The sequence below is a fragment of the Loxodonta africana genome, chromosome 6 (genome assembly GCF_030014295.1).
Source record: "Loxodonta africana isolate mLoxAfr1 chromosome 6, mLoxAfr1.hap2, whole genome shotgun sequence".
Taxonomy (NCBI): domain Eukaryota; kingdom Metazoa; phylum Chordata; class Mammalia; order Proboscidea; family Elephantidae; genus Loxodonta; species Loxodonta africana.
Window position 1 is genome coordinate 14139492 of NC_087347.1, and position 24128 is coordinate 14163619.

At 40.1% G+C, this 24128-nt stretch overlaps 1 protein-coding gene across 2 annotated transcripts in view; it reads left to right on the forward strand.

Moving 5' to 3' along the window:
* Positions 1-9834: 9834 nt before the first annotated feature.
* SPHKAP (SPHK1 interactor, AKAP domain containing) overlaps positions 9835-24128 on the forward strand; it is a 190155-nt gene continuing 175861 nt past the window's right edge. For both annotated transcript variants that reach the window (XM_010597634.3, XM_010597635.3), the window contains exon 1: positions 9835-10754. In XM_010597634.3, the coding sequence (XP_010595936.2) occupies positions 10723-10754 (32 nt within the window). In that variant the 5' untranslated portion in view covers positions 9835-10722. The remainder of the gene's footprint in view (positions 10755-24128) is intronic.

Sequence of the window (24128 nt, forward strand, 5' to 3'; positions counted from 1 at the left end):
AACCCATCACAAGTTATTGTATTTCTTTAAGTTTGCTTACTGTGTCCTACCTTCTTGTTTTGTTTCATTTTGACACACCCAAATCGGCGCTTGAGTGAGCTAGTTTGATTACTGGTGTTTTTGAAGCTCTAACGTCCTGTCACCAGGTGGTTAGAGCTATTACTAGGTATGTGGGCCCAAGAGTTTGTTCATTTTTCTTATATGGATTCAGCTCAGGTGTCCAGATAGTCAGTCACCAAGTATGTGGTGTAGGCTCTCACCTACTGTCTTAGACAAGCAGGGGTAATTGGTGTAGGCACAGGTATCTGGCTGCAGTAGGGGGTCACACGCTGACCAAGGCAGGGGGTTCAAAACCACCCTTAAGTGTCTGTGAGGAAAGTGTGTTCTTGTTCCCTAGAGCACGTAGGTGAGTGGGTTTTGCATCCGAACTGTGGGCACCCAATGCTGTTGGCTGTAAGGACTAGGAGGCACCACTTATTCTTGGACCCTTACAGTGGGTGACTAGGTGTCATGGATGGAGCCACCAGTCCTCAGGCCTCTGATGTGGGTAGGTGAAGACCATGCTTAATAGGCAGAGCAGTGTCAAATGACACGAGCTTGCCTCCCCACAATGTAGCTAAAATAGCTGAAGTTAGACTTCAGGTATATACCCTGTTGTACTGTGTTAATGAGGGCCCACACAGTTGAAATGGGCCACACAGTTCTATGCAGGGGTGAAAGGCATTCAAAGTCTGTGTACCCCTTATGACTGTGCCTAGGCAAAGGAGCTGTTTCTGCCCTGAGTTCCCTTCATAAGGAAGTCAGCAGATTATTTTTTTCCAGCTTGTTAATTTTTCCCCTCTCCAAAGCCAGGAGAGTGGCTCAGGGCAAGTGCAGAGTCCTTCTTCCAGCTCAGGGGATGCTTCAGGCTGGGACCCAGTGCAGAGCCGGAAGAGAGCAGGTAAGTGGGTGAGAAATTTTTCCCAAAGAAGTATTTTTGGATTACCCAACCCAAAAACCCAGTGCCCTCGAGTCAATTCCGACTTATAGTGACCCTATAGGATGGAGTAGAACTGCCCCATAGAGTTTCCAAGGAGCGCATGGCGAATTCGAACTGCCGACCCTTTGGTTAGCAGCCGTAGCACTTAACCATTACGCCACCAGGGTTTAGGTTAAACACAGGTACTTATCATTTGCCAGTTGTGGGCCAGTTCTCACTTGTTCAGGATGGTTGAACAGACTCTCCACCGTTCGACCTCCCCCAATGTGGAAAATGCCTTTCAAACGCCTCTGCTTCCCTCACCGTGCTTGCACTGGCAGCAGAATCAGCCTGTGGATTGCCAGTTCGGGCCAGGTCAGGTCTGGCAGCTCCTTGCTACTTCTGAGCCATTTCTCCCTTCCCTCTGCCTCATCAGTCAGATTCCTCAACTTTGCCTTTGATGTTCAGGGCTCCTAGCTTGTCATATATAATCAATTCACTTGTTTTTTGGGGTCTTTTTTGTAAGAGGGACAATAGGAAACATCTATCTACTCCACTTCCTTGGCCCTGCCTCTTCTTTTCAATTTCTTAATGTGTGCTCCATGATACAGTCTGTCTTGGTACATATCCCATGTTTTTTGTTGCCGTTAGGTGCCATCAAGTTGGTTCCAACTCAAAGCCACCCTATGTACAACAGAGAGAAACACTCCCCAGTCCTGTACCATACCCACAATTGTGTTTTTGCTTAAGGGCATTGTTGCAGCCACTGTGTCAATTCATCTCATTGAGGGTCTTCCTCTTTTTTTTTTTTCCACCCTGTACTTCACCAAGCATGATGTCCTTCTCCAGGGACTGATATCTCCTGACAACGTGTCTAAATTATGTGGGATGTAGTTTCACCATCCTTTCTTCCAAGGAACATGCTGGCTGTACTTCTTCCAAGACGGATTTGTTCGTTCTTTTGGCAGTCCATGGTATATTCAGTATTCTTCACCAACACCACAATTCAAAGGGGTCAATTCTTCTGCTGTCTTCCTTATTTATTTTCCAGCTTTTGTATGAATATGATGCAATTGAAAATACCATGGCTTGGGTCAGGTGCACCTTAGTCTTCAAGGTGACATCTTTACTTTTCAACACCTTGAGGAGGTCTTTTGCAGCAGATTTGCCCAATGCAATGCAGCTTTTGATTTGTTCACCACTGCTTCCATGGGTATTGATTGTGGATCCAAGTAAAATGAAATCCTTGACAACTTCAATATTTTCTCTGTTTATCATGGTTTTGCTTATTGGTCCAGTTGCAAGGATTTTTGTTTTCTTTATGTTGAGGTATAATCCATACTGAAGGCTGTGGTCTTTGATCTTCATCAGTAAGTGCTTCAAGTCCTTTTCACTTTCAGGAAGAAGGTTTTACATCTGCATAACATAGGTTGTTAATGAGTCTTCCACAAATACTGTTGCCTCATTCTTCTTCATATATATCCCATTGACACTGGAAAAGAAAATGAATTATGCTGATTTTAAGTAAACTGTTCCCTAAATGTGGATTAGATTTTATTGACCCATGCTATTGTACTTTTTGTTTTCTTTAAAAAGAAAACAAAAAGCCTCACAACTGGACCAATGAGCAACATCATGATAAACGGTGAAAAGATGGAAGTTGTCAAGGATTTCATTTTATTTGGATCCACAAGCAACAGCCGTGTAAGCAGCAGTCAAGAAATCAAAAGACGCATTGTTGTTCTTAGGTGTTGTCCAGTCGGTTCCAACTCATAGCAACCCTATGCACAACAAAACAAAACACTGCCCACTCCTGAGCCATCCTTACAATTGCAGTTATGTTTGAGCTCATTGTTGCACCCACTGTGTCAATCCACCTCATGGAGAGTCCTCCTCTTTTCTGCCGACCCTGTACTCTGCCAAGCATGATGTCCTTCTCCAAGGACTGATCCCTCCTGACAACATGTCCAAATTAGATAAGACACAGTCTCACCATCCTTGCCTGTAAGGAGCATTCTGGCTGCACTTCTTCCAAGACAGATTTGTTAGTTCTTTTGGCAGTCCATGGTATATTCAATACTCTTTGCCAACACTACAATTCAAAGGCATCAACTCTTCTTCTGTCTTCCTTATTCATTGTCCAGCTTTTGCATGCATATGATGCAATTGAAAATACTATGGCCTGGCTCAGGTGCACCTTAGTCTTCAAGGTGACATCTTTGCTCTTCAACACTTTGAAGAGGTCCTTTGTGGCAGATTTACCCAATGTAATGCATCTTTTGATTTCTTGACTGCTGCTTCCATGGGTATTGATTGTGGATCCAAGTAAAATGAAACCCTTGACAACTTCAATCTTTTCTCTAATTATCATGATTTTGCTTATTGGTCCAGTTGTGAGGATTTTTGTTGTCTTTATGTTGAGGTGCAATCCATACTGAAGGCTGTGGTCTTTGATCTTCATCAGTAAGTGCTTCAAGTCCTTTTCACTTTCAGCAAGCAAGGTTGTATCATCTGCATAACACAAGTTGTTAATGAGCCTTCCTCCAATCCTGATGCCCCATTCTTCTTCATGTAGTCCAGCTTCTCATATTATTTGTTCAGCATACAGATTGAATAGGTATGGTGAAAGAATACAGCCCTGATGCACACCTTTCCTGACTTTAAACCAGTCAGTATCCCCTTGTTCTGTCCAAACAACTGTCTCTTGATCTATGTAAAGGTCCCTCATGAGCACAATTAAGTGCTCTGGAATTCCCACTCTTTGCAATGTTATCCATACTTTGTTATGATCCACACAGTCGAGTGCCTTGGCGTAGTCAATAAAACACAGGAAAACATCCTTCTGGTATTCTCTGCTTTCAGCCAGGATCCATCTGACATCAGCAATGATATCCCTGGTTCCGCGTCCCCTTCTGAGACTGGCCTGAATTTCTGGCAGTTACCTGTTGATATACTGCTGCAGCTGTTTAATGATCTTCAGCAAAATTTTGCTTGTGTGTGATATTAATGATATTGTTCTATAATTTCCACATTCGGTTGGATCACCTTTCTTGGGAATAGGCATAAATATGGATCTCTTCCAGTCAGTTGGCCAGGAAGCTGTCTTCCATATTTCTTGGCATAGAAAAGTGAGCACCTCCAGTGATGCATCTGTTTGTTGAAACATCTCAATTGATATTCCATCAAATCCCGGAGCCTTGTTTTTCGCCAGTGCCTTCGGGGCAGCTTGGACTTCTTCCTTCGGCACCATTGGTTCCTGATCATATGCCACCTCTTGAAATGGTTGAAATTTGACTAATTCTTTTTGGTATAACGACTCTGTGTATTCTTTCCATCTTGTTTTGATGCTTCCTGCGTTGTTTAATATTTTCCCCATGGAATCCTTCACTATTGCAACTTGAGGCTTGAATTTTTTCTTCAGTTCTTTCAGCTTGAGAAATGCCGAGCGTGTTCTTCCCTTTTGGTTTTCCATCTCCAGCTCTTTGCACATGTCACTATAATACTTTGTCTTCTTGAGACACCCTTTGAAATCTTCTGTTCAGTTCTTTTACTTCATCAATTCTTCCTTCTGCTTTAGCTACTCGACATGCAAAAGCAAGTTTCAGAGTCTCCTCTGACATTCATCTTGGTCTTTTCTTTCTTCCCTGTCTTGTCAGTGACCTCTTGCTTTCTTCATGTATGATGTCCTTGATGTCATTCCACAACTCGTCTGGTCTTCGGTCACTAGTGTTCAATGCATCAATTCTGTTCTTCAGATGGTCTCTAAATTCAGGTGGGATATACTCGAGGTTATATTTTGGCTCTCGTGGACTTCCTCTGATTTTCTTCAGTTTCAGCTTGAACTTGCATATGAGCAATTGATGGTCTGTTTTACAGTCGGCCCCTAGCCTTAATATTGAGCTTTTCCATCATCTCTTTCCACAGATGTAGTCAATTTCATTTTCGTGTGTTCCATCTGACGAGGTCCATGTGTATAGTCGCCGTTTATGTTGGTGAAAGAAGGTATTTGCAATGAAGAAGTCATTGGTCTTGCAAAATTCTGTCATTCGACCTCCTGCATTGTTTCTATCACCAAGGCCATATTTTCCAGCTACTGATCCTTCTTCTTTGTTTCCAACTTTCGCATTCCAATTGCCAGTAATTATCAATTCATCTTGATTTCATGTTCGATCAATTTCAGGCTGTAGCAGCTGGTAAAAATCTTCTATGTCTTCATCTTTAGCCCTACTGGTTGGTGCGTAAATTTGAATAATAGTCGTATTAACTAGTCTTCCTTGTAGGTGTATGGATATTTTCCTATCATTGACAGTGTCTTACTTCAGGATAGATCTTGAAACGTTCTTTTCGACGATGAATGCAACACCATTCCTCTTCAAGTTGTCATTCCCAGCATAGCAGACTATATGATTGTCCAATTCAAAATGGCCAGTACCAGTCCATTTCAGCTCACTAATGCCTAGGATATTGATGTTTATGTATTCCATTTCATTTTTGACAATTTCCAATTTTCCTAGATTCATACTTCGTACATTCCAGGTCCTGATTATTAATGGATTTTTGCAGCTGTTTCTTCTCGTTTTGAGCTGTGCCACATCAGCAAATGAAGGTCCCGAAAGCTTTACTCCATCCACATCATTGAGGTTGATTCTACTTTGAGGAGGCAGCTCTTCCCCTGTCATCTTTTGAGTGCCTTCCAACCTGGGGGGCTCATCTTCTAGCACTATCTCAGACCATGTTCCACTGCTATTCATAAGCTTTTCACTGGCTAATGCTTTTCAGAAGTAGACTGCTGGGTCCTTCTTCCTAGTCTTAGTCTGGAAGCTCGGCTGAAACCTGTCCTCCATTGGTGACCCTGCTGGTATCTGAATACCAGTGGCATAGCTTCCAGCATTGCAGCAACATGCAAGCCCCCACAGTACAACAAACTGCAGACACGTGGGGGAAAAAAGATGCATTGCATTGGGTAAATCTGCTGCAAAGGACCTCTTTAAAGTGTTGAAGAGCAAAGATGTCACCTAGAAGACGAAGGTGCACCTGACCCAAGCCATTGTATTTTCAGTCACATCATATGCATGTGAAAGCTGGACAATGAATAAGGAAGACCAAAGAAGAATTGATGCCTTTGAATTGTGGTGCTGGCAAAGAATATTGAATATACCATGGACTACCAAAAGAATGAACAAATCTGCCTTAGAAGAAGTACAACCAGAATGCTCCTTATAGGCAAGGATGGTGAGACTGAGTCTTACATACTTTGAACATGTTGTCAGGGGGGATCAATCCCCGGAGAAGGACATCACGCTTGGCAAAGTACAGGGTCGGGAAAAGAGGAAAACCCTCAACAAGGTGGATTGACACAGTGGGTACAACAATGAGCTTAAGCATAACGATGATTGTAAGGAAGGCACAGGACCAGGCGTTGTTTCAGTCTATTGTGCATCGGGTCTCTATGAGTCAGAACTGACTCAGCGGCACCTAACAACAACAACAACAACAACGTGCTGAATTCTTCCATACCCTTGCTGATTTTATGTCTAGTCATTCCATGAATTTTTTAGGGAGAGGATTTGAGGTCTCCAACTATAATTGCGAATTTGTCTTTTTTTTCCTTTTAGTGTCTGTCAATTTTTGTTTCACATTTTATAGCTCTGTTGTTGGTGAGTACACATGTAAGGCTGTTATTATCATCTTGGTATATTAACCTTTTATCATTATATAATATTTCTCCATCTTTGGTAGTTTTATTTGCTCTGAATGCTACCTCATCTGATATTAATATAGACAGTCATGCTTTCTTTTGATTACTGTTTACATGATACTTTTTTTCATCCTTTTGTCTCAACATTCTTGTGTAGTTATGTTTGAAGTGGGTTTCTTGTAAACAGCATATAATGAAGTCATGTTTTTAATCTACTCTGACAATCTTTGTCTTTAACTGGTGTAATTAGACCATTTACATTTAATCTTGAATTTATCGTTAAGTTTAAATCAGCCATTTTGCTTTTCATTTCTTCATTATTTTACATCTCTGTGATTTCTTTTTCATACTTTCCTATGCATTACTTGAGCATTTTTGATAATTGCATTTTGGTTTACATATAGTGTTTTTCATTGTATCTTTTTGTATGTAGCTTTTTTAGTAGTTGTTCTAGGTATTTTATTATATACACATAATTTATCATAGTCTACTGGTATGTTATTTTACCAGTTCATGCAAAGTATAGAAACCTTATCTCGCTTTAAGTACTTTTACTCTTGCCTGTTTATAATTATCTTAAATATTTCTTCTACATTACATTTAAAACCACATCAGATAATGCTATAAATTTTTTTCTGTGTTTTGATTGTCTAAAACATAATAGAAAACTCAAGACAAGAAGGAAACCTTATTATGTTTCCCATATTTTTGTTTAGCATGTTTTTCCTTCTAGATGTTTCAAGATTCCTTCTTTATAACTTTCTTTCTGTTTAGAGAACTTTCTTTAGCCATTAGCTTAGAATATGCCTGAAAGTTGCAAATTCTGTTTTAATTTTTCTTCATTTGAAAGTGTCTTGATTTTCCATTAATTTCTAAAGTATATTTTTACTAAATATATGATTTTGTGCCAACAGCTGTTATCTTCAGTACTTCAAAAATGTAGTGTCAATTTCTTCTGGCCTCCACAGTTTTGAATAAACAGTCCACTTTTCTTTGAATTGTTGTTTTCACTGTGGGTAAGATATCTTTCTTTTTCATTGCTTTCAGAATTTTTCTTTTTTTTCTTTGTCTCTAATTTTCAGAAGTTTGGCTATGATGTGCCTTTGTGTATATTTCTTTGGTTTCATCATGTTTGGGATTCTGTCAACTTCATGTTCTTTGCCAACTTGGGGTATTTTTCAGCCATATTTTTATAGAAATACTTTTCAGCCTCGTCCTTCTTCTCCTCTCCAAGGGCACCCCTGTTAAGTCTTTTGTTTGCTTTTGATCTATTTTCTCTTTGTTGTTCATATCAGGTAATTTACATTTTTCTGTCTTCCTGTTCACTGATGCTCACCTCTGTCCCCTCCGTTCTGATATTGAGATCATCCACGGAGTTTTTTTTTTTTTTTTGGTTGTTCTATTTTTTAGTACTTAAATTCTCACTTGGTTTTTCCTTATATATGTATATTTTTCTGAGACTTTCTATTTTTTTCATTTGTTTCAAGGATGTTTGTCATTACCCATCGAAACATTTTTAGGAAGGCTACTTTGAAATCTTTGTTCAACAATTTTAACATCTGTGTTGGTGTCTAATAATTCGTTTTATCACTCAGTTGGAGATTTTCATCACTCCTGGTATGACGAGTGATTTTTTATTGAAATCTGCACATTTGAGGTTTTCTATTAGGAGGCTGTTTATCTTACTTAAATTATGTTTTTTCTAACTTCTCTTGTCACTGTTTCTGCAGGGCAAGGGTGGGGAGGTACGGCCTCATTATTTCTGGGTAGGCATAAGGCATCTGGGTTCCCCACCTGGCTCCTGTTGACACCTGATTTGAGAAGGGAGTTCTCATTAGTTCTGGGCAGGAGTGAGAGTTCAGGCTGCCATAAGGACCCCACTGATAACTCCCAGGCTGGGAGCGGTAGTCCCAACCCAGTGCTGTCGATTCAATGGAGTGGTAGTAGTTCCTAGTTATTTCTTCTCATGTGACCTCCACTAATGGAGGGGATGTAGCCTCATTACTGCTGGACAATGGTGAAAGTCCTGACTCTTCATTATGTTTCCTGTGACACCACCCTAGCGCGAGAGTAGGAGGGGTAGCCTCATTATTACTGTGCGAGTGTGGAAATCCAGGCTCCACTGACATCATTGTATGGGGTCGGGGAGGGGCTATTACTGCCCGACAGAGGTAAAATCCTGGTTGCCTACTTTGCCTTCTCTAACAGCGCTCCAGGTGGGAAGAGGGGTTTGTGATTCGTCCTTCCCTATAGGATAGAGTAGAACTGCCCCGTAGGGTTTCCAAGGAGCAGCTGGTGGATTTGAACTGTTGATCTTTTGGTTAGAAGCCAAGCTCTTAACCACTGAGCCAAACAGGAATTCTGGAGCCTGGAGAGGGTGGAAGTCTAAATTTCCCACTCTGCCTTTATCAGTGTGGGTGGAGGTGGACCACAGGTTTTTTACTGTGTGTTTGGCTCAAATAGAACAGTTATTGTCTATAAATTTTCTGTCTTGCTACGCTGCTCCTTTCCTAGTCCTTTAGCTAGAGAGAGCAGATGTTTGTTGTTGTTGTTGTCGTTTTGTCTGCAACCATTGACACTTCTGGGTTGCTGACTTCTTTACCTTCGAGTCTAGGATACGTGAAGCAAAAAGAAACCTGGAGCACACTTCATGTCATTCTTTGGGTCCCAAGGTCCCCAGTTGATCTTCCTTCTTCTGTCTACCTTTTAGCCTTCTTACGTTTGTTTTATAGATCATCTCCAGCGTTTTTGTTTGTACACACTGGGAGGACTAAAGAAGACTACTTCTACTCCAACTTCCAATTAGTGGAAATTCTAAGGTTTTCCTTACTATTTTTTAATGAAAAAAGGAGCTAAGCCAACAGCACCCTCATCTTCACACTAGTCATTTGCTGTTATCAACATCATTCTTAAGATGTCTGTCGCCCTGAAACTATGGCCCCTGGATGCTCTGCTAACCCAGAACTGAAACCATTCCTGAAGCCCACTCTTCAGACAAAGATTAGACAGGACTATAAAACAAAAAATAATACACATGAGGAACATGCTGCTTAGTTCAATCAAATAGACAAGACCAGACGGGCAGCTCCTGTCCAAAAGCAAGCTGAGAAGGCAGGAAGGGACAGGAACTGGTCAAATGGACAAAGGGTACCCAGGGTGGAAGAGGGGAGTGTGCTGTCACATTGTGGGGATTGCAACTAATGTTACAAAGGAATACGTGTATACATTTTTAAATGAGAAATTATCTTGAGCTGTAAACTTTCACCTAAAGCACGAATAAATTTTAAAAAATGTCAATTTTACTCAAGGAGATACTGAGGCATGTCCTAGGGGGATTTTGTGACAGCCCTTCCTTCCAGGGCATAGGGTGCTGGATTCGGACAGATGGCCACTGCCTTAGGTTTTGAGATCTTTATGTCCGCCCAGGGATGACTGAGTCATAATTAAACAAAATGGGTTAGATGGAAAATTGTGAGGTTCAAAAATAGGAGAGGAAGTAAAGGGAAAATAGTTGCCAGACCGAAGAAAGCATTGCTCTGAGTGATCAGCCATTCATTACATGGTAGAATAACAAAAAAATAAAATTAAGAGAAGCAGCAAAATGAATGGCGTGTGACCAGTGGGGGCGGGGGGGGCATTGCCAGGAGTGACGGCGTGAATGTGAGAAAGTGGGTGACCAACTTCGGGGCTCAGGCAGCCAGAGAAAGAGAAAGGGAGGAGACTGGACGGCTGGGCGGGGAGATAGCAATCCCGTCGGAGTCACCTCTGCTGGGCACGGAGACACAGGGCAAGCTCAGAAGACAGCCTTCGGCAGCTGAGCCTAGAGAAGACAGAACGGCTTGAACGTTGGGCGAGCGCTCCAGCAAGGAAACCAGAGGGGGCGACGCGGAGGGGACCGGCCGGGAGGAGCGTGTCTCGGTGGCGCCTGCGTCCCAGCCTGCACGCTCTGTCCCTGCGCGCCTCGGTCCTTTTGCGCCGGTCCCTGTGGTCTGGACCGGTTCCTCCTCACAGACCTCCTGTCCTTCGCCAGCGCTTTCCGCCTGTCTTCTCCAAGCGCCCATCTATAATGGATGACAACTCCCTGCTCTCGGTACCAAGGTAGGACCCGTATCCCCAGTGCCCAGCCCAGTATCCCTCAAACTCTGTTTCGCGCCCCGGTAGCTCGCGAACTTGCCCGGGGGCGCCTGGGTCCGCGAGAAGCTACCAGGGAGGCGACTCCGTTCCTGCACTCAGAAACAAGTCCGACCCAGGCGCGGCAAGCCGCTCTTTGGCGATCGTGGTCCTGTCACCTGTCCCACTGGGCGCGATGCTGGGTGGGGCTAGGCACAGGAAAGACATGGGGGCTGGGGGCGCCTCTCGGGTTGGGAGCCAGGGGCCAGGCTTTCCGTGGACGCAGCCTGGAAAGGTCCGCGCCTTGCGGGGAGATGGGGTCCAAGGTAGTAATGAAAATGGAAGGGAGCAAGACTAGGACAAAGTACCCCCAGTTTCTGTCCATCTGGACCTGGTCAGGATTCTGAGACCCCAAGGTGGAGGGCTGCTTCTAACCCCCGACCCACCCATAGCGTTCGACGGAGAATCCGGGCAGGAAAGACCTCGGTTCCCTCCTGTCCCACCAGCCTCAGCTGCCCCACATTCCCCCACCAGTCTCGGAGTCTCTCCTTAACACCCCCTGCGGCGCGCACCCCTTGACTCCGCCTCAGCCCCGAGGGCCTTGCGCGGAGTAGGCGCTGCCGGGTGCATGGAACCTCTTTGGGTTTGCTTCTCCTCCAGTCTCTTTCTCTCCTTTTACCCCTGTTCCGTGCTTTTTCGGACTCAGCCTTTTGAGGATTTAAGAACCTGAGATTTTCGGATTAATTCCTTATAAACCTCGGGTGTAAATTGAGGTCCTAGAGCTAGTGGCGTTCCCCGAGGCAAGCTGGTGGTTTTGCGCGCTGTGCGCCCGGCGCGGGCATTCACGCCAAGCGGGAGGACGTTTTTGCCCACAGGGGAAAGAAAGGTGTCTCCTGTTAGCACGGCTCCACTTTTCCTCGTTAGGGACTTAGTGTTGATCATCTTGTCGTCCCTTCCTTCCCCTTTTCCCCAGGCAAACATCCAGGCAGCTTGCACAGACAATTTATCAGGCACTGGGATAAACATTTGAAGCTCGGATTCTTGGAGAGCAGCAAAGACCTGACACAGACTAGACCACTCCTGTAGATGACACTGTATAGCCAAGTAGCCGAGCTGCAGGTGGGAGTGGAGGTAGGGGTGGGGAGGGAGGATTGAGGCTGCTTTTCAAAGGCGTTGAAGGCTGCCATCTAGAGCTTCAAACATTTATGTTGTCATAAATGCGAATTTTCCCAACTCCACTGGCATTTCCTCCTTAAGCATTCCTTCTCCGTGGCATGAGCTGAGGGCTCTGTAATAGCCCGCGGCGAATTCTGTGCATTGCCTGAGGCTGCTCTGAAAACGGAAGTCTCCAGCCCTCCAGACCCAACACACTCGAAACCCCGCTGAGCTTTTTCTTCTGCCCTAAAGCATGAGGAGGGCAGAAAGAACCGCAGGAATTATTTTTTTTAACTTAAAAAAAAAAAAAAAACACTGCCACTGGTTTTCAGGTAAAACAATAAGGCATTTTGAAAGTCAAGTAAATTGGGCGTTCCCTTTCTAAGCATATCTATTCCACTGCCCAAGGCAAATGGTTATTACAATTGAAATGGTTAACTCTGTGGGGTTATCACTTCAGCAGAGTCGCTTTTGATAAGAGCTTACTTGCTTTACATCCAGTTTTTAAGACTTAAATACTGCCCTGCCTAAGTCATGAGTATCGTCCTATTCATTTTCTAAAATACTAGAATCATATCGTGCCAATAATTTCTTAAAATTATTTCTCTTGCATTACTGTAAGTTGGCCTTTCTAAAGAGCAAACCAAGTGCCCTAATGTTGCTTTGTACTTTATGCTAGTCTATTAAAATGATAATATAGATTTAGCTGTCAGCTGCAGCAAATTAAACCTTTTGAGTATAAGACTGTTTATTCACCAAGTCACGTCACATTTTCATAAGTCAGTGTGGTAATTTCGGCTATTTCATTAGCATCCATATTCAGATTGATAACGTCCCATTCACTGCAGTAGATGAGTTAATTCAGGAATTGACTCGATGGCAATGAGTTATGAGTTATTCGCTGAACAAAGGAATAATAATTTCTTTAAGATTTCAGTCAAAGCCATAGGTACTGATATGAAGAAGTAAACTAGAACGTAAAATGGTGCGTAGAAACCTTATATTAATCATACCAGTTGCCCATAAAACTTCGAGTTTTAAAGAACTGGTGACTGGTTACTCTGCACAGATTTTTCAAGAAAACTGCAACGATCAGGAAAAATCAAATTGTTTTCGATCAGGATGTATAAATCGGAATTGGTTTCTGTATCTAATAAAATAAAGCTAGTGATTATAATTCATTGTTTCCCCTGAAAATTGTAAAATAATTTAAGACATTCTGTTTAAAAACTGGACAGAGAAAATAAAATGTCTTAGTAATATACCAAGTCAATTATAGAATACATTTTTTTGTGTTGGTTTTTACGTTTTCTTTAAAATTTCAATGAGTCGAAGATATAAAAGACTAAAATTTTAATCAAGCAATATCCTGGGAAGCTTCATCTCAAAATGTAATTTGACTTCTACTTTAGAAACTTGGAAACATGGTTTTCCGAAAGGAAACTTTTATGGTTATTATACTTACTCCATATTCCTAAAGGCTCCAACTAGTTCTTACTAGGAACATTTTCATTTATAAACAATATATTGTGTGGATTACATTACAGATTTCTTAAGAACAATGGTTATCAAAGCTGGAAGATTTCTCCAATAAGAAAACAGCCGTGGAGAAATGCAATGTTCCCATTGTTAGTTGCATTAAAGATGCAGAACCCATGTCTTTTATGATGAATAGTCTGGTTCCAGGTAAAAAAAAGAAAAATTTAAACATCTAAAAGTTTTGGTAGAACTTCTTTGGACATCTGTTTTACAAAACATTTACTTGATTTGCTAAGGTTAGACAAGTAGAGTCCATTGTTAGTTCTTACAAAAGAAATTCCATTTCACTTATGTTGGAGCCCTGGTTGTGTAGTGGTTAAGGGCTCGGCTGCTAACCAAAAGGCTGGCAGTTCAAATCCACCAGCCGCTCCTTGGAAATGCTATGGACAGTTCTACTCTGTTCTACAGGGTCACTATGAGTTGGAATCAACTCGATTGTACCTGATAACCACAACTATATATAATTAGGTGCCTTCCCATCAATTTTGACTGAAAGTAAACCCATGTGACAGAGTAGAAATATAGGGTTTTCTAGGTCGTAATCTTTACAGAAGCAGATCACCAGGTCTTTCTCCGTGTGGCAGTTGGGTGGGTTTGAACTGCCAACCTTTTGGTTAGGAGCCAAGTGAGTAAACATTTGTGCCACCAGGCCTCCTCAAAAAAAAATTTTTTTTTTTCGAGTGTATAATAAGGTTTATAGTTTGTCAAGTGTTATACTGTATATTAAATTATTTGGTCATCACATTCCTGTGCACTAATTACAACAGATATTGTTATCTCTACTTCTAGCTGAAAAACCTGAGGCCAAAGGAAATTAAATGAGGTAAATAATTGCCTCAAAAATCCACACCAACACTATGTAACAGAGTCAGGTCTTCCCCAGAGTTCTGGCACCAAATTCAGTTTTCTCTCTTGTATTCATAGAAAAGCCACACTTTATTTCAAATGGGGAGAAAAGCAAAGATTCTATTGCACTGTTTTACACAAACACTGATATTATGAAAACACACGGGGGCAGACTAAAAGCAAGAAAACCAACTTTTACAGCTGAGATGAGGAGAAAATAAAGTTTTGCAAACAGAAACAATTCGCCACTTTGACCATATCAAAGTTTGAATTTCAAGTTTGAGAATGAAGCCTTCTTGCTTCATAAGTCACTTACATTTTTAAAACTATCATTTTGTTTTGTTTGGCTTACTGGATTCTGTTTCAATAATAACATTTTTGTATTACACTTAGGATAAGAAAATCATCAAATATGAACCCTTGAGCAGTAAGGTTTAGGTTTAGATTTCCAGTCAGTTTATTTTAACCAATCCTAAATTTAACATAGCAACATTTTACTAAAGTCAATTTGAATCTCAAGATTTAGCCTCTAAGAAGATCAAATTGACAAGAGCAACTGGAAAGGTTAGATAAGGGACCTTAGGGGGACAGCGAGTGTGTGCTAATGGTGGAGGAACAACTCAGAAATGGAGAGTAAGAATGAATTGTTCTACAACTCCAAGAGTGTAATCCACGTTACTGAAATGTACAAGCTGAAACTTGAAAAAATTTTTTGAATTTTTTTTTTTTTTTAATTCTGCAAACAACCCAATAGCGTAAATAATACGAAGGTCTTTCATCAACAAGCTTTTATTGAAGGTTGTCTGTTTTCACATTTGTACAAAAAGAGGAAATCAAGAATACATTTACTCTCTCCTATTTATTAAAATCTCCTTTCTGGAAAGATTCATCTGTCACTCTTAACATACTTGAGAAGGGACAGATGTTAGATCAATATCTTGAAAGTCATGTTCTCTGGAAGGCAAGCACTGAGTTGTAGCCAAGTCCCCCAATTCAGGATTCTTAGGCAAACACTGCCCAAGGTGTGCTATTTCCTATAGGGAGGAAATGTGAGAATTAGCAAGTACCGCTGCCCAGGACTCTCAGATCTCGGGATGCTGAGGGGAAATGTGTACCGGATGAAGAGATAGAAATTCTGAGGGCAATTCCCCTTAGAAATAACATTATAAAAATTTTTAAGTACCCCATTAACACCGCATTTTTGGTACTGACAGCTTTGTGGGCCCTTGACCTGGCTTCCTATGGCCCTTTAGTAAAATCTGTAAATAATCAACTTGAGCTGTTAGAATTCACCTTGCTCAAAAGGGCCTACATTTTTTATCCAGTGCTATTCCTTTCAATGGAGCTTTACTCTGTGTGTGTAAGAGTTTTAGCCACAAAGAATTGTGAGGAGGGGAAGAAGAAGAGATGACATATGTGACATCTGGAGGCCTTGTGTTTCATCATGTTCTGGAATTAATAACCGTGACTGCCTTAGCAACTTTTCACTGACAGTTGATCCACTAGGTTCTCTGTGTCCTCCTGGATATACCAACAGGTGTTGGAGATGGTCTTCTAGATTTCTTTCAGTTCTGACTTTCTATAATGTCACAGCCTTTATTGTAGTTAAATAGACACAGTGTAGGTGAACATACCATTCTCTTAAAAGGGACAGGTGAAATCAAAACATTTAACAGAATTGAAGCAAAACCCACCCATCCAAAGAATGCCCAGTTTGGAGAAAGTGTTGGTTTGTTTTGAACGGCCTCCCTCCCCACCACCCCCAGTAAGTACAGCAGTTTCAAGCTCACACCAGGTGGTAATAAAAGCTTACTCCTTTGTAAAGAATATAGCATAGTGATTAAGATCTACCACTTAGTAGCCATTGATCATCTTCTCTAGGGAGAAATGTGTATCTACTTTCTGCCTTATTGATTTGGAAGATTTGATCAATACCAGTCTTCAAATACTTTAAAAGATTTCTATGAGGATGAACTGAGTTAACCCATGTGAAGTACATGAACCATGAACTTTTAGCTATTACCGACTATCATACTTAATAAAAACAGAAAGCAAAATAACCAAACCCATTGCCATCGAGTCAATTCCAACTCATGGCGACCTTATAGGACAGAGTAGAACTGCCCCATAGGGTTTCCAAGGAGCACCTGGTGGATTTGAACTACCGGCCTTTTGGTTAGCAGCCAAGCTTGTAATCACTGTGCGACCAGGACTCCATCATACTTAACAAGTTCCTATAAATATGATTGTTTCCATGTATATATTTTAAATCAATGCTGGTAAATAGCTGATATAAATCAGACATGAAGTCTGTATTATCTGATATTAATATAGCTACTCCAGCTTTCCTTTAATTCATCTTTTCATGGTATATTTTCCCCATCCTTTTACTTTTAAACTATTTATGTCTTTAGATTTAGATTCAGTGGTTTCTTATAGGCAGGATGTTATGCTGTCTTATTTTTTTATGCCTTCTGACAATCTTTCTTTTGACTGGTGTATGTAGACCATTCACATTTATTATGATTCTAGATGTTCGTGTTGTTTTAGGTGCCATTGAGTTGATTTTTGACTCATAGAGACCACATGTGACAGAGTAGAACCACCCAATTGGGTTTTACAGAAGCAGGTCACCAGGTCTTTCTCCCATAAAGCGGCTAGTGGGTTTGAACTGCTGACTTCTCTCATAGCAACCCAGTGCTTACCTGTTTGCGACACCAGGGTTCCTTATGCATTGGATTAAAATCTACATAATAGACAGTTCTTTTCTATTTGTTCCATCTGTTCTTTGCTCCTTTTTTCTTCTTTTTGTGTCTTCCTTTGGGTTAACTGAGCATTTTTTACGACTCAGTTTTATCTCCAGTATTGATTTATTTACACTTCTTTTTAAAAATTGTTTTCCCCGGTGTTTACAACGTATATCTTTTATTAATCAGAGTCTGTTCATATTATACCTCTCCACATCCAGTGTAAGGAGCTTACAACAGTATATTCCAAATTCTGCCCTGTGATACTGTATGAAATGTCATAGGTTTTATTTTTATATATGCTATAAACACAAAATATATCATTACTATTTTTTACTTTAAACAGTCAGATATTCTTAGAGAAATTAGAAATAAGAAAAAAATAATATTATTTTACCTTCATTTATCTCAGTTCCAATGTTTTACTGGTGTAGATTCAAGTCTCTGTCTTGAATTACATCCTTCTGCACAAGGAACTTCCTTTAACATTTCCATAATGTAGGTCTGCTGACAATGAATTCTCTGTTTTTGTTTGTGTGAGAAAGTCTTAATTTCTCCTTAACTTTTTGAAACGTATTTTTTGCTCAGTATAGGATTCTGGGTTTTTTTTTTTTTTTATCTTTCAGCATTTTAAACATGTTACACTTTTGTCTTCTGGCTTACGTGATTTCTGCCAGGAAGCTGCTTTCATTCTTATTTTTGTTACTTTCAAGTCCAGCGTGTCTTTTTTCTCTGCCTGCCTTCGAGATGTTCTCTTTGTCTTTTCAACAGTTAGAGTATGATGTGCAGAGGGGTGTGTGTGCGTGTGTGTGTGTTGTATTAATCCTGCCTAGTATTATCTGAGCTTTTTGGTCTATGGTTTGTTATCTCCTACCCTGTTTTCTTTCTGTCTTCTTCTGAAATTCCAATTGTACTTATATTAGAACACAGCTCTTGGATGCTCTCTTCTGGTTTTATTTGTTTTTCTCCTTTTCATTTAGTTTGGGTAATTTCTGTGAACCTATTTTCAAATTCATTGATTACTTTCCTTTGGTCCAGTCCAGTGTACTGATGAACTCATCAAAAGCATTCGTTATACCATTACTGTGTGTTGCATTTCTAGCATTCCCATTTGATTCTATTTTATAGTTTCCATCTCTCTCCTGAAATTACCCGTGTGCTCTTGTACACTGCCTACTTTTTCCATCAGAAATACTAAAATATTAGATATTGATATTTGCAGTTCCCCATCAGTTCCAACATCTGGAACTGATCATCAATTTGATAGAAGATATGGCCAAGTGACTTACTTTGGCCAAGACAAGGTAAGCAGAAGGAATGTGCATCTTTTCAAGGTAGAAATGTTAAAGCACTCAAGTGTGATTTTCTTTGTTTCTCCTGCTCTCTGCCAGAGAGCGACTGCTCCATCAGCTTGCAACTCTGAATGAGGGCTACTTGGAGCAGAGCCCCCAATAAACTCATGATGGACATGTAGTGTAAGCAAGTAACAAACCTTTGTGGTTTTAAGCCATGGAGACTTTGGAGTTGTTTGATGCTGCACTGTAGCCCAGCCAGTCTAGCCTGACACAGCCATCTTCAGGGTTGAAATGGAAGGTGGTTTGAAGGGCTTCTGATGGCTCGTGAATGCTTCCGGTGGATCCCACAGAGTTCCCTTTTTGCTATAGACTTCTGAAAACCTTCATCACTACCTAACAGTGTATTCCTGAATGCAGTGATATGGAGGTGAGTCTGTAGAAAGGGAGAAATTGGACTCACACCATCCAGGTTTCTCTTTGTGGAAGCAGTTAGGAAGTAGGCCCTGTGGACCAGTTTCAGATAATAACAGTAAATATTGTGGCCTATAGGTCTCTTCGGAAACCCTGGTGGCATAGTGGTTAAGTGCTATGGCTGCTAACCAAAGGGCTGGCAGTTCAAATCCGCCAGGCACTCCTTAGAAACTCTATGGGGCAGTTCTACTCTGTCCTATAGCGTCGCTATGAGTTGGAATCGACTCGACGGCACTGGGTCTGGTTTTTTGGCTTTATAGGTCTCTTCGCCTAGGCAAATGGAATGAGAACTGGGGATTGCTCACATCCTAGTATCAATTCACACATTTCCCATTTCGCAGCCTCAAACAGTTGCTGCTATTTAGGGATATAATAGTGTTGCATCACACACACATTTAAGTCATAACACATGTTCATTTTCCCTTTCTTATTCTTGTGTTTCTCTGTCCCTCTCTAGTTAAAAATATTGTAAACTTATATTTCACTTATGTTTTCTATTATGTGCTGCATATTACTGCATAATGCACACACACATACACTTACAAACAACTATGTAAGTTTTTTTCCACAAAATCCAAAATATCCTAATTTGTAAATATCTTAAGGGCTTCTCAAAGGTTATTCTGACTCTACAATTTTTGAGCTCTTAACGACTGCACCAGTGACATTAAACCTTAAACTCCACATTGGATGCTTCTCTGCTGCACAGTGATCAACAAGACACTGATTTTGGTAGCACGTCAACGTGAGCAGGAGGAAGACTGGAGAGTTAGTCAATAGGCAACAATATTGAGCACTCTCTCTAGACGCCTTCAAGACTCTGGGATAGAGTAAGACCAAGTCCTCACCCTTAAAGAGCTTACCTGTTAGGATTTACATGCACGCACACTTTAAGGCAGCTAGGGCTAGGGATGGGGATGGAAAGAGACACACTAGTAAGGGGATACTCAGCAAACTCTTGACTTCAGTTTCTGTTTTCATTCCCTGAGTGCACTCTCTCAGGCTAACCAAACTCACCAATACTTTCTCATTTGACTCACAGCAGCATTTGACATGATTGACAGGTGATCTCACTTCTTAATACAGTTTCTCCCAAATGAGAAATTTACCCTATAAAATATGCCTTCTGAAATATCAAGTGCTGCTCTGTCTGTGCTAGGAAATGGGAACCCAGGGAACATGGGATATTAGAACAAGAAAGGACTTAGGTAAAGATCACCTTGTCCAACTCCCTTGCTTTACAGATGAAGAAGCTGAAGTTAAGAAAGATTAAATAAGTTACCCAGAATTATAAAAGCCCTTAGAGAGAGAACCAAGAATAAAGCCCTGAGATCCTGATTCTTATGCTCACCACTGCATTGGGTTTATTTAAAAAATAATAATAAAAGGCCTAAAATACAGTTGGAAGTGCATGGAATTTGCTGGTAGAGCAGAACATGTCCAAATACCTTTATTACTTTTTTAATGCCTTTATTACTTTTTTAATACCTTTATTACTTTTTTAATGATTCTATTTTCACTTTGGCTGCCAGAAATCCCAGAAACAAATGCAAAGCTCAATTGTAACAACAGTGTAGGGAGTTTACGATCTGAGTATTGTTGTTGTTGTTAACTTTGATATTGACCTTTTGTTATAATTTCTATTTTTCTTAGCCCAGAGTTTTAATTTACATTTTACCGTTTTATTGTATACATCTTTTCTGTTAGCTATCACAAGTTCGTAGTGAAACAAGATGGAAGGATACGTCATGAAATCAATCACACAATCAATAACTTTCCTTATAAGCAATGTAATAGAGTAATTTTCCTGTGTATTAGAGAAATTAATCTCTGGCAAATAGCAATTTGATTAGATTTTCTTCACTGATAGACTGTATCTGAGAAGTTATAAGTAGTTTCTTTGAAATCATTATGAGTGCATTAGATATTAGAGTGAAACCAACTGTTTTGGAATAAGTATATAGTAAAGTACGATGCTAAAATGTGAGCTATATTTATCAGTTGTTAATTAAGCATAATGTTACACATAAATATTAACTGCATGTCCATATGTAATGAATATCAATCTGTATCAAGCGTTGTTGCTGTTAGGTTTATTCCACTGATTAAAAAAAAAAAATTGCCATCAAGTCAGTTCCAACTCATAGTGACACTATAGAACAGAACAGAACTGCCCCATAGTGTTTCCAAGGAGCAGCTGGTGGATTCGAACTGCTGGCCTTCTGGTTAGCAGCTGAGCTCTTAACCACTGCTCCACCAGGGCTCCAATTCCACTCATAGCAACCCTATATGACAGAGTAGACCTGCCCCCATAGGGTTTCTTAGGCTGTAATTTTTATGGGAGCAGATTGCCAGGTCTTTCTCCCGCAGAATGGCTGGTAGGTTCCAACTACCAACCTTTTGGTTAGTAGCCGAGTGCTTAACCATTGCATCACCAGGGCTCCTTGTGTCAAGGATATTAATGCTTAAAAATGCGTAACATTCATTTTAGTGTACTTTGCTCTGATGTTAAAAAGCATTAAATAAAATGATGGGAACCTTAAAATACTTCACATCACTTTCAAAGATACAGAGAGAATTGATCATGTTCTCTGTTTATACTTGAGAATTAATGTAAGTTAAAAAACGCATTTAATTGCTTTCTGTCCTAAAAATCTGTAATTCTGAACATAATAATAAAAACTTAATAAGAATAAAATAAATGACTTTTGATAAACTGTGCCTATAAATAGACTTATCCATTCATTTACAGTTTGATTAGGTAGTTCTTCCACTTAATTTGTATAGACCAATAAATTAAATAATCCATCTGGGTAATTCAAACCAAAAATAAAATTCAGATAAAAAATAAAGAACCAACTGAAATACGTTTCTTTCTAAGCAAAATCTTGGCCGTTTATAATGTGTTCATTGCTGACTCATGCACTCCATATAACCTGAAGATTTTTAATTTTTCTTTTTTTTTTAATTGCGAATGAATCAACAGCGCTTCAAAATAGCAATTTAAATGGCGCATGCACTCCATTTATGTAATTATGAACAAGCCACCGATGTGACCTGGCATTCTGTTGTATTATTAGCCTTCTTCTCTTGTAATGGCAGAAAAGAAAAAAAAAAGCTGGTTCACTGGAATCCCATAATTTAGGAAATGAGCCGCAGTTTTACCACATGAATAACTACAAAAGAAATGGGTAAGGAAGAGGTTCAGTATCTAGAGAACAGAACGCTGTCACCACAACCTTAATGTCACTCAGCCCTTGTAGATTATGCTCGTTCTCTGAGCAGGCGAAGGGATGTGGGCAAAATAGCAATGATAAAATTTTTCTCAGTATTTCTACGGGACTTATTTTCCATAAGATGAATAAGAGAATACATAATGAGGAAGGCAGAAAAGGTGAAGTTCTAATCCAAGTTTTAACCTTGCAGATAATATGGGACTGGTATGGATGGTCGAGGACCCTGGTGGCTCAATGGTTAAGCACTCAGCTGCTAATCAAATGATTGGTGGCTTGAACCTACCCAGTGCCTCTGCAGGAGGAAGACCTGGTGATCTGCTTCTGTAAAGATTATAGCCTAGAAAACTCTATGGGACAGTTCTACTCTGTCACATGGGATCACTATGCTTCGAAAACTGACTCAATGGCACCTAACAACACCAACGTGGGTGGTTGGGAATGGGCACAAGAAGGTGGGTGGGAGAAGGCTTTCTTATTTTACTTGAAAGGAAAGAGTAAAATCTAGTGACTTGAATGCTGTCTTAATCACGTGAGGATCATTGGAACCTAGAAAAATGACAAGTAAATTCACAACAAGGAGACTAAATGTTATATTAAAGAGTAAGAAAAATTAATATGCTTGATGAGGAATCAATGTTTATAGATAATAAAAATTGTGAAAACGAGTTCACTTTACCAATATTTAAAAATTGAAAAGTAAGCATGAATTCTGTAATGAACAAGTAATAAATTAGGTGTTGATTGGATTGGGAGAGCCATTCAATTGACTTAATGATCAATCTCATTTGTTAAAGGGACTCAATCCTTCTCTCTAGATCACACAGGATGCAAAAGCTACCAGAAAAAAAATAGACTTTCTAATCCCTAATCTGTCATTGTCACCGCTGACATTCAGTTATCGACTAGCCTGCAACCACTTTCTGTCCACTTTTAGTAGTTAGACAGTGAGATCTTTGTCTCAGCTGGGAGTCGGAGTATTTAATGATTCAGCTTTTGTAGGTACAACATAGCCATTTCTTCTGGTGTTTTGCCACCTCATAGCATTGGCTTAGAAGGTCTAGGCTCCCTTTCCTCATGGGTCCTATCAAACTGTATTCCATTCCTGCCTCCTGTTACCTCTAAAAATCCAAGTTAACATATTAATATATGATGTAAAATGACATCATAGTAAAAATAGTAAATGACATCATAGTAAAAATGACCAAATCAGTGACCTTGTTTAAGCTTTAACTAAGATAAAATTTACCCATGGGTAATCAAGGGGATGAATCTAATTAACTTGATCAGTCAGTATAATTCAAGTGAAAAAGTGACCTTTCCATAAAATATTATCCATATCATAATTAATAACAGAAGTTCACCAAAATTCTCCTATTTAACTGTCATGATTCTCTAATGCATCTATAAAAAAGCATCCAGCATGTAAACAGTTCCTCATCCTAGGAATCTACATTTTTCTCTAAATCAGTCTTTTGGAAGTAAAGTACAAAGAAGAGCAAACCCCAGCTTCAGCAAGAGACCTGGCTCCTGACTATACATGGCTCAAGAGTTATTTCTTAGAGAAAGACTATGAATGGGTTACAACCAACATCTATGAAAAATAAAAACAAAGAAAACTCCTAATAATTTACAAACACTTTCCATCTTCTATTGACCCCTTCTTCTGGGCCACCATCTTTGTTCATGCATTGTACTTATGAATTTGAACCATGCTCTGATTTAAGAAAGCACAGCAGATAGAAAATTTAGAAACACTTCTGCATTCAGTAATGTCAACTGTATAAACAAGGTTTTTCAACTCATTACCACATACTTAATATAAGGACACAAATGCTTGGAGTCCAAGGTGGCAACAAGAGTAAAGAAGCAAAAATTCTAATTATGAGTTAGGTAAAAGTGGGTTAGGTATTTGAGGATTTGTGCTTTTGAGCAAATAGTTCATGAATCTCTTCTTGCTTGCTGATGACTGACATTCATATAACAGGTGAAAACACCACCAACACCCTGGGGCAAAACACCATTCTTTCTAGACTGGACGAACTCAGTAGCCTTCCACTAACATCTGCTCAGAAT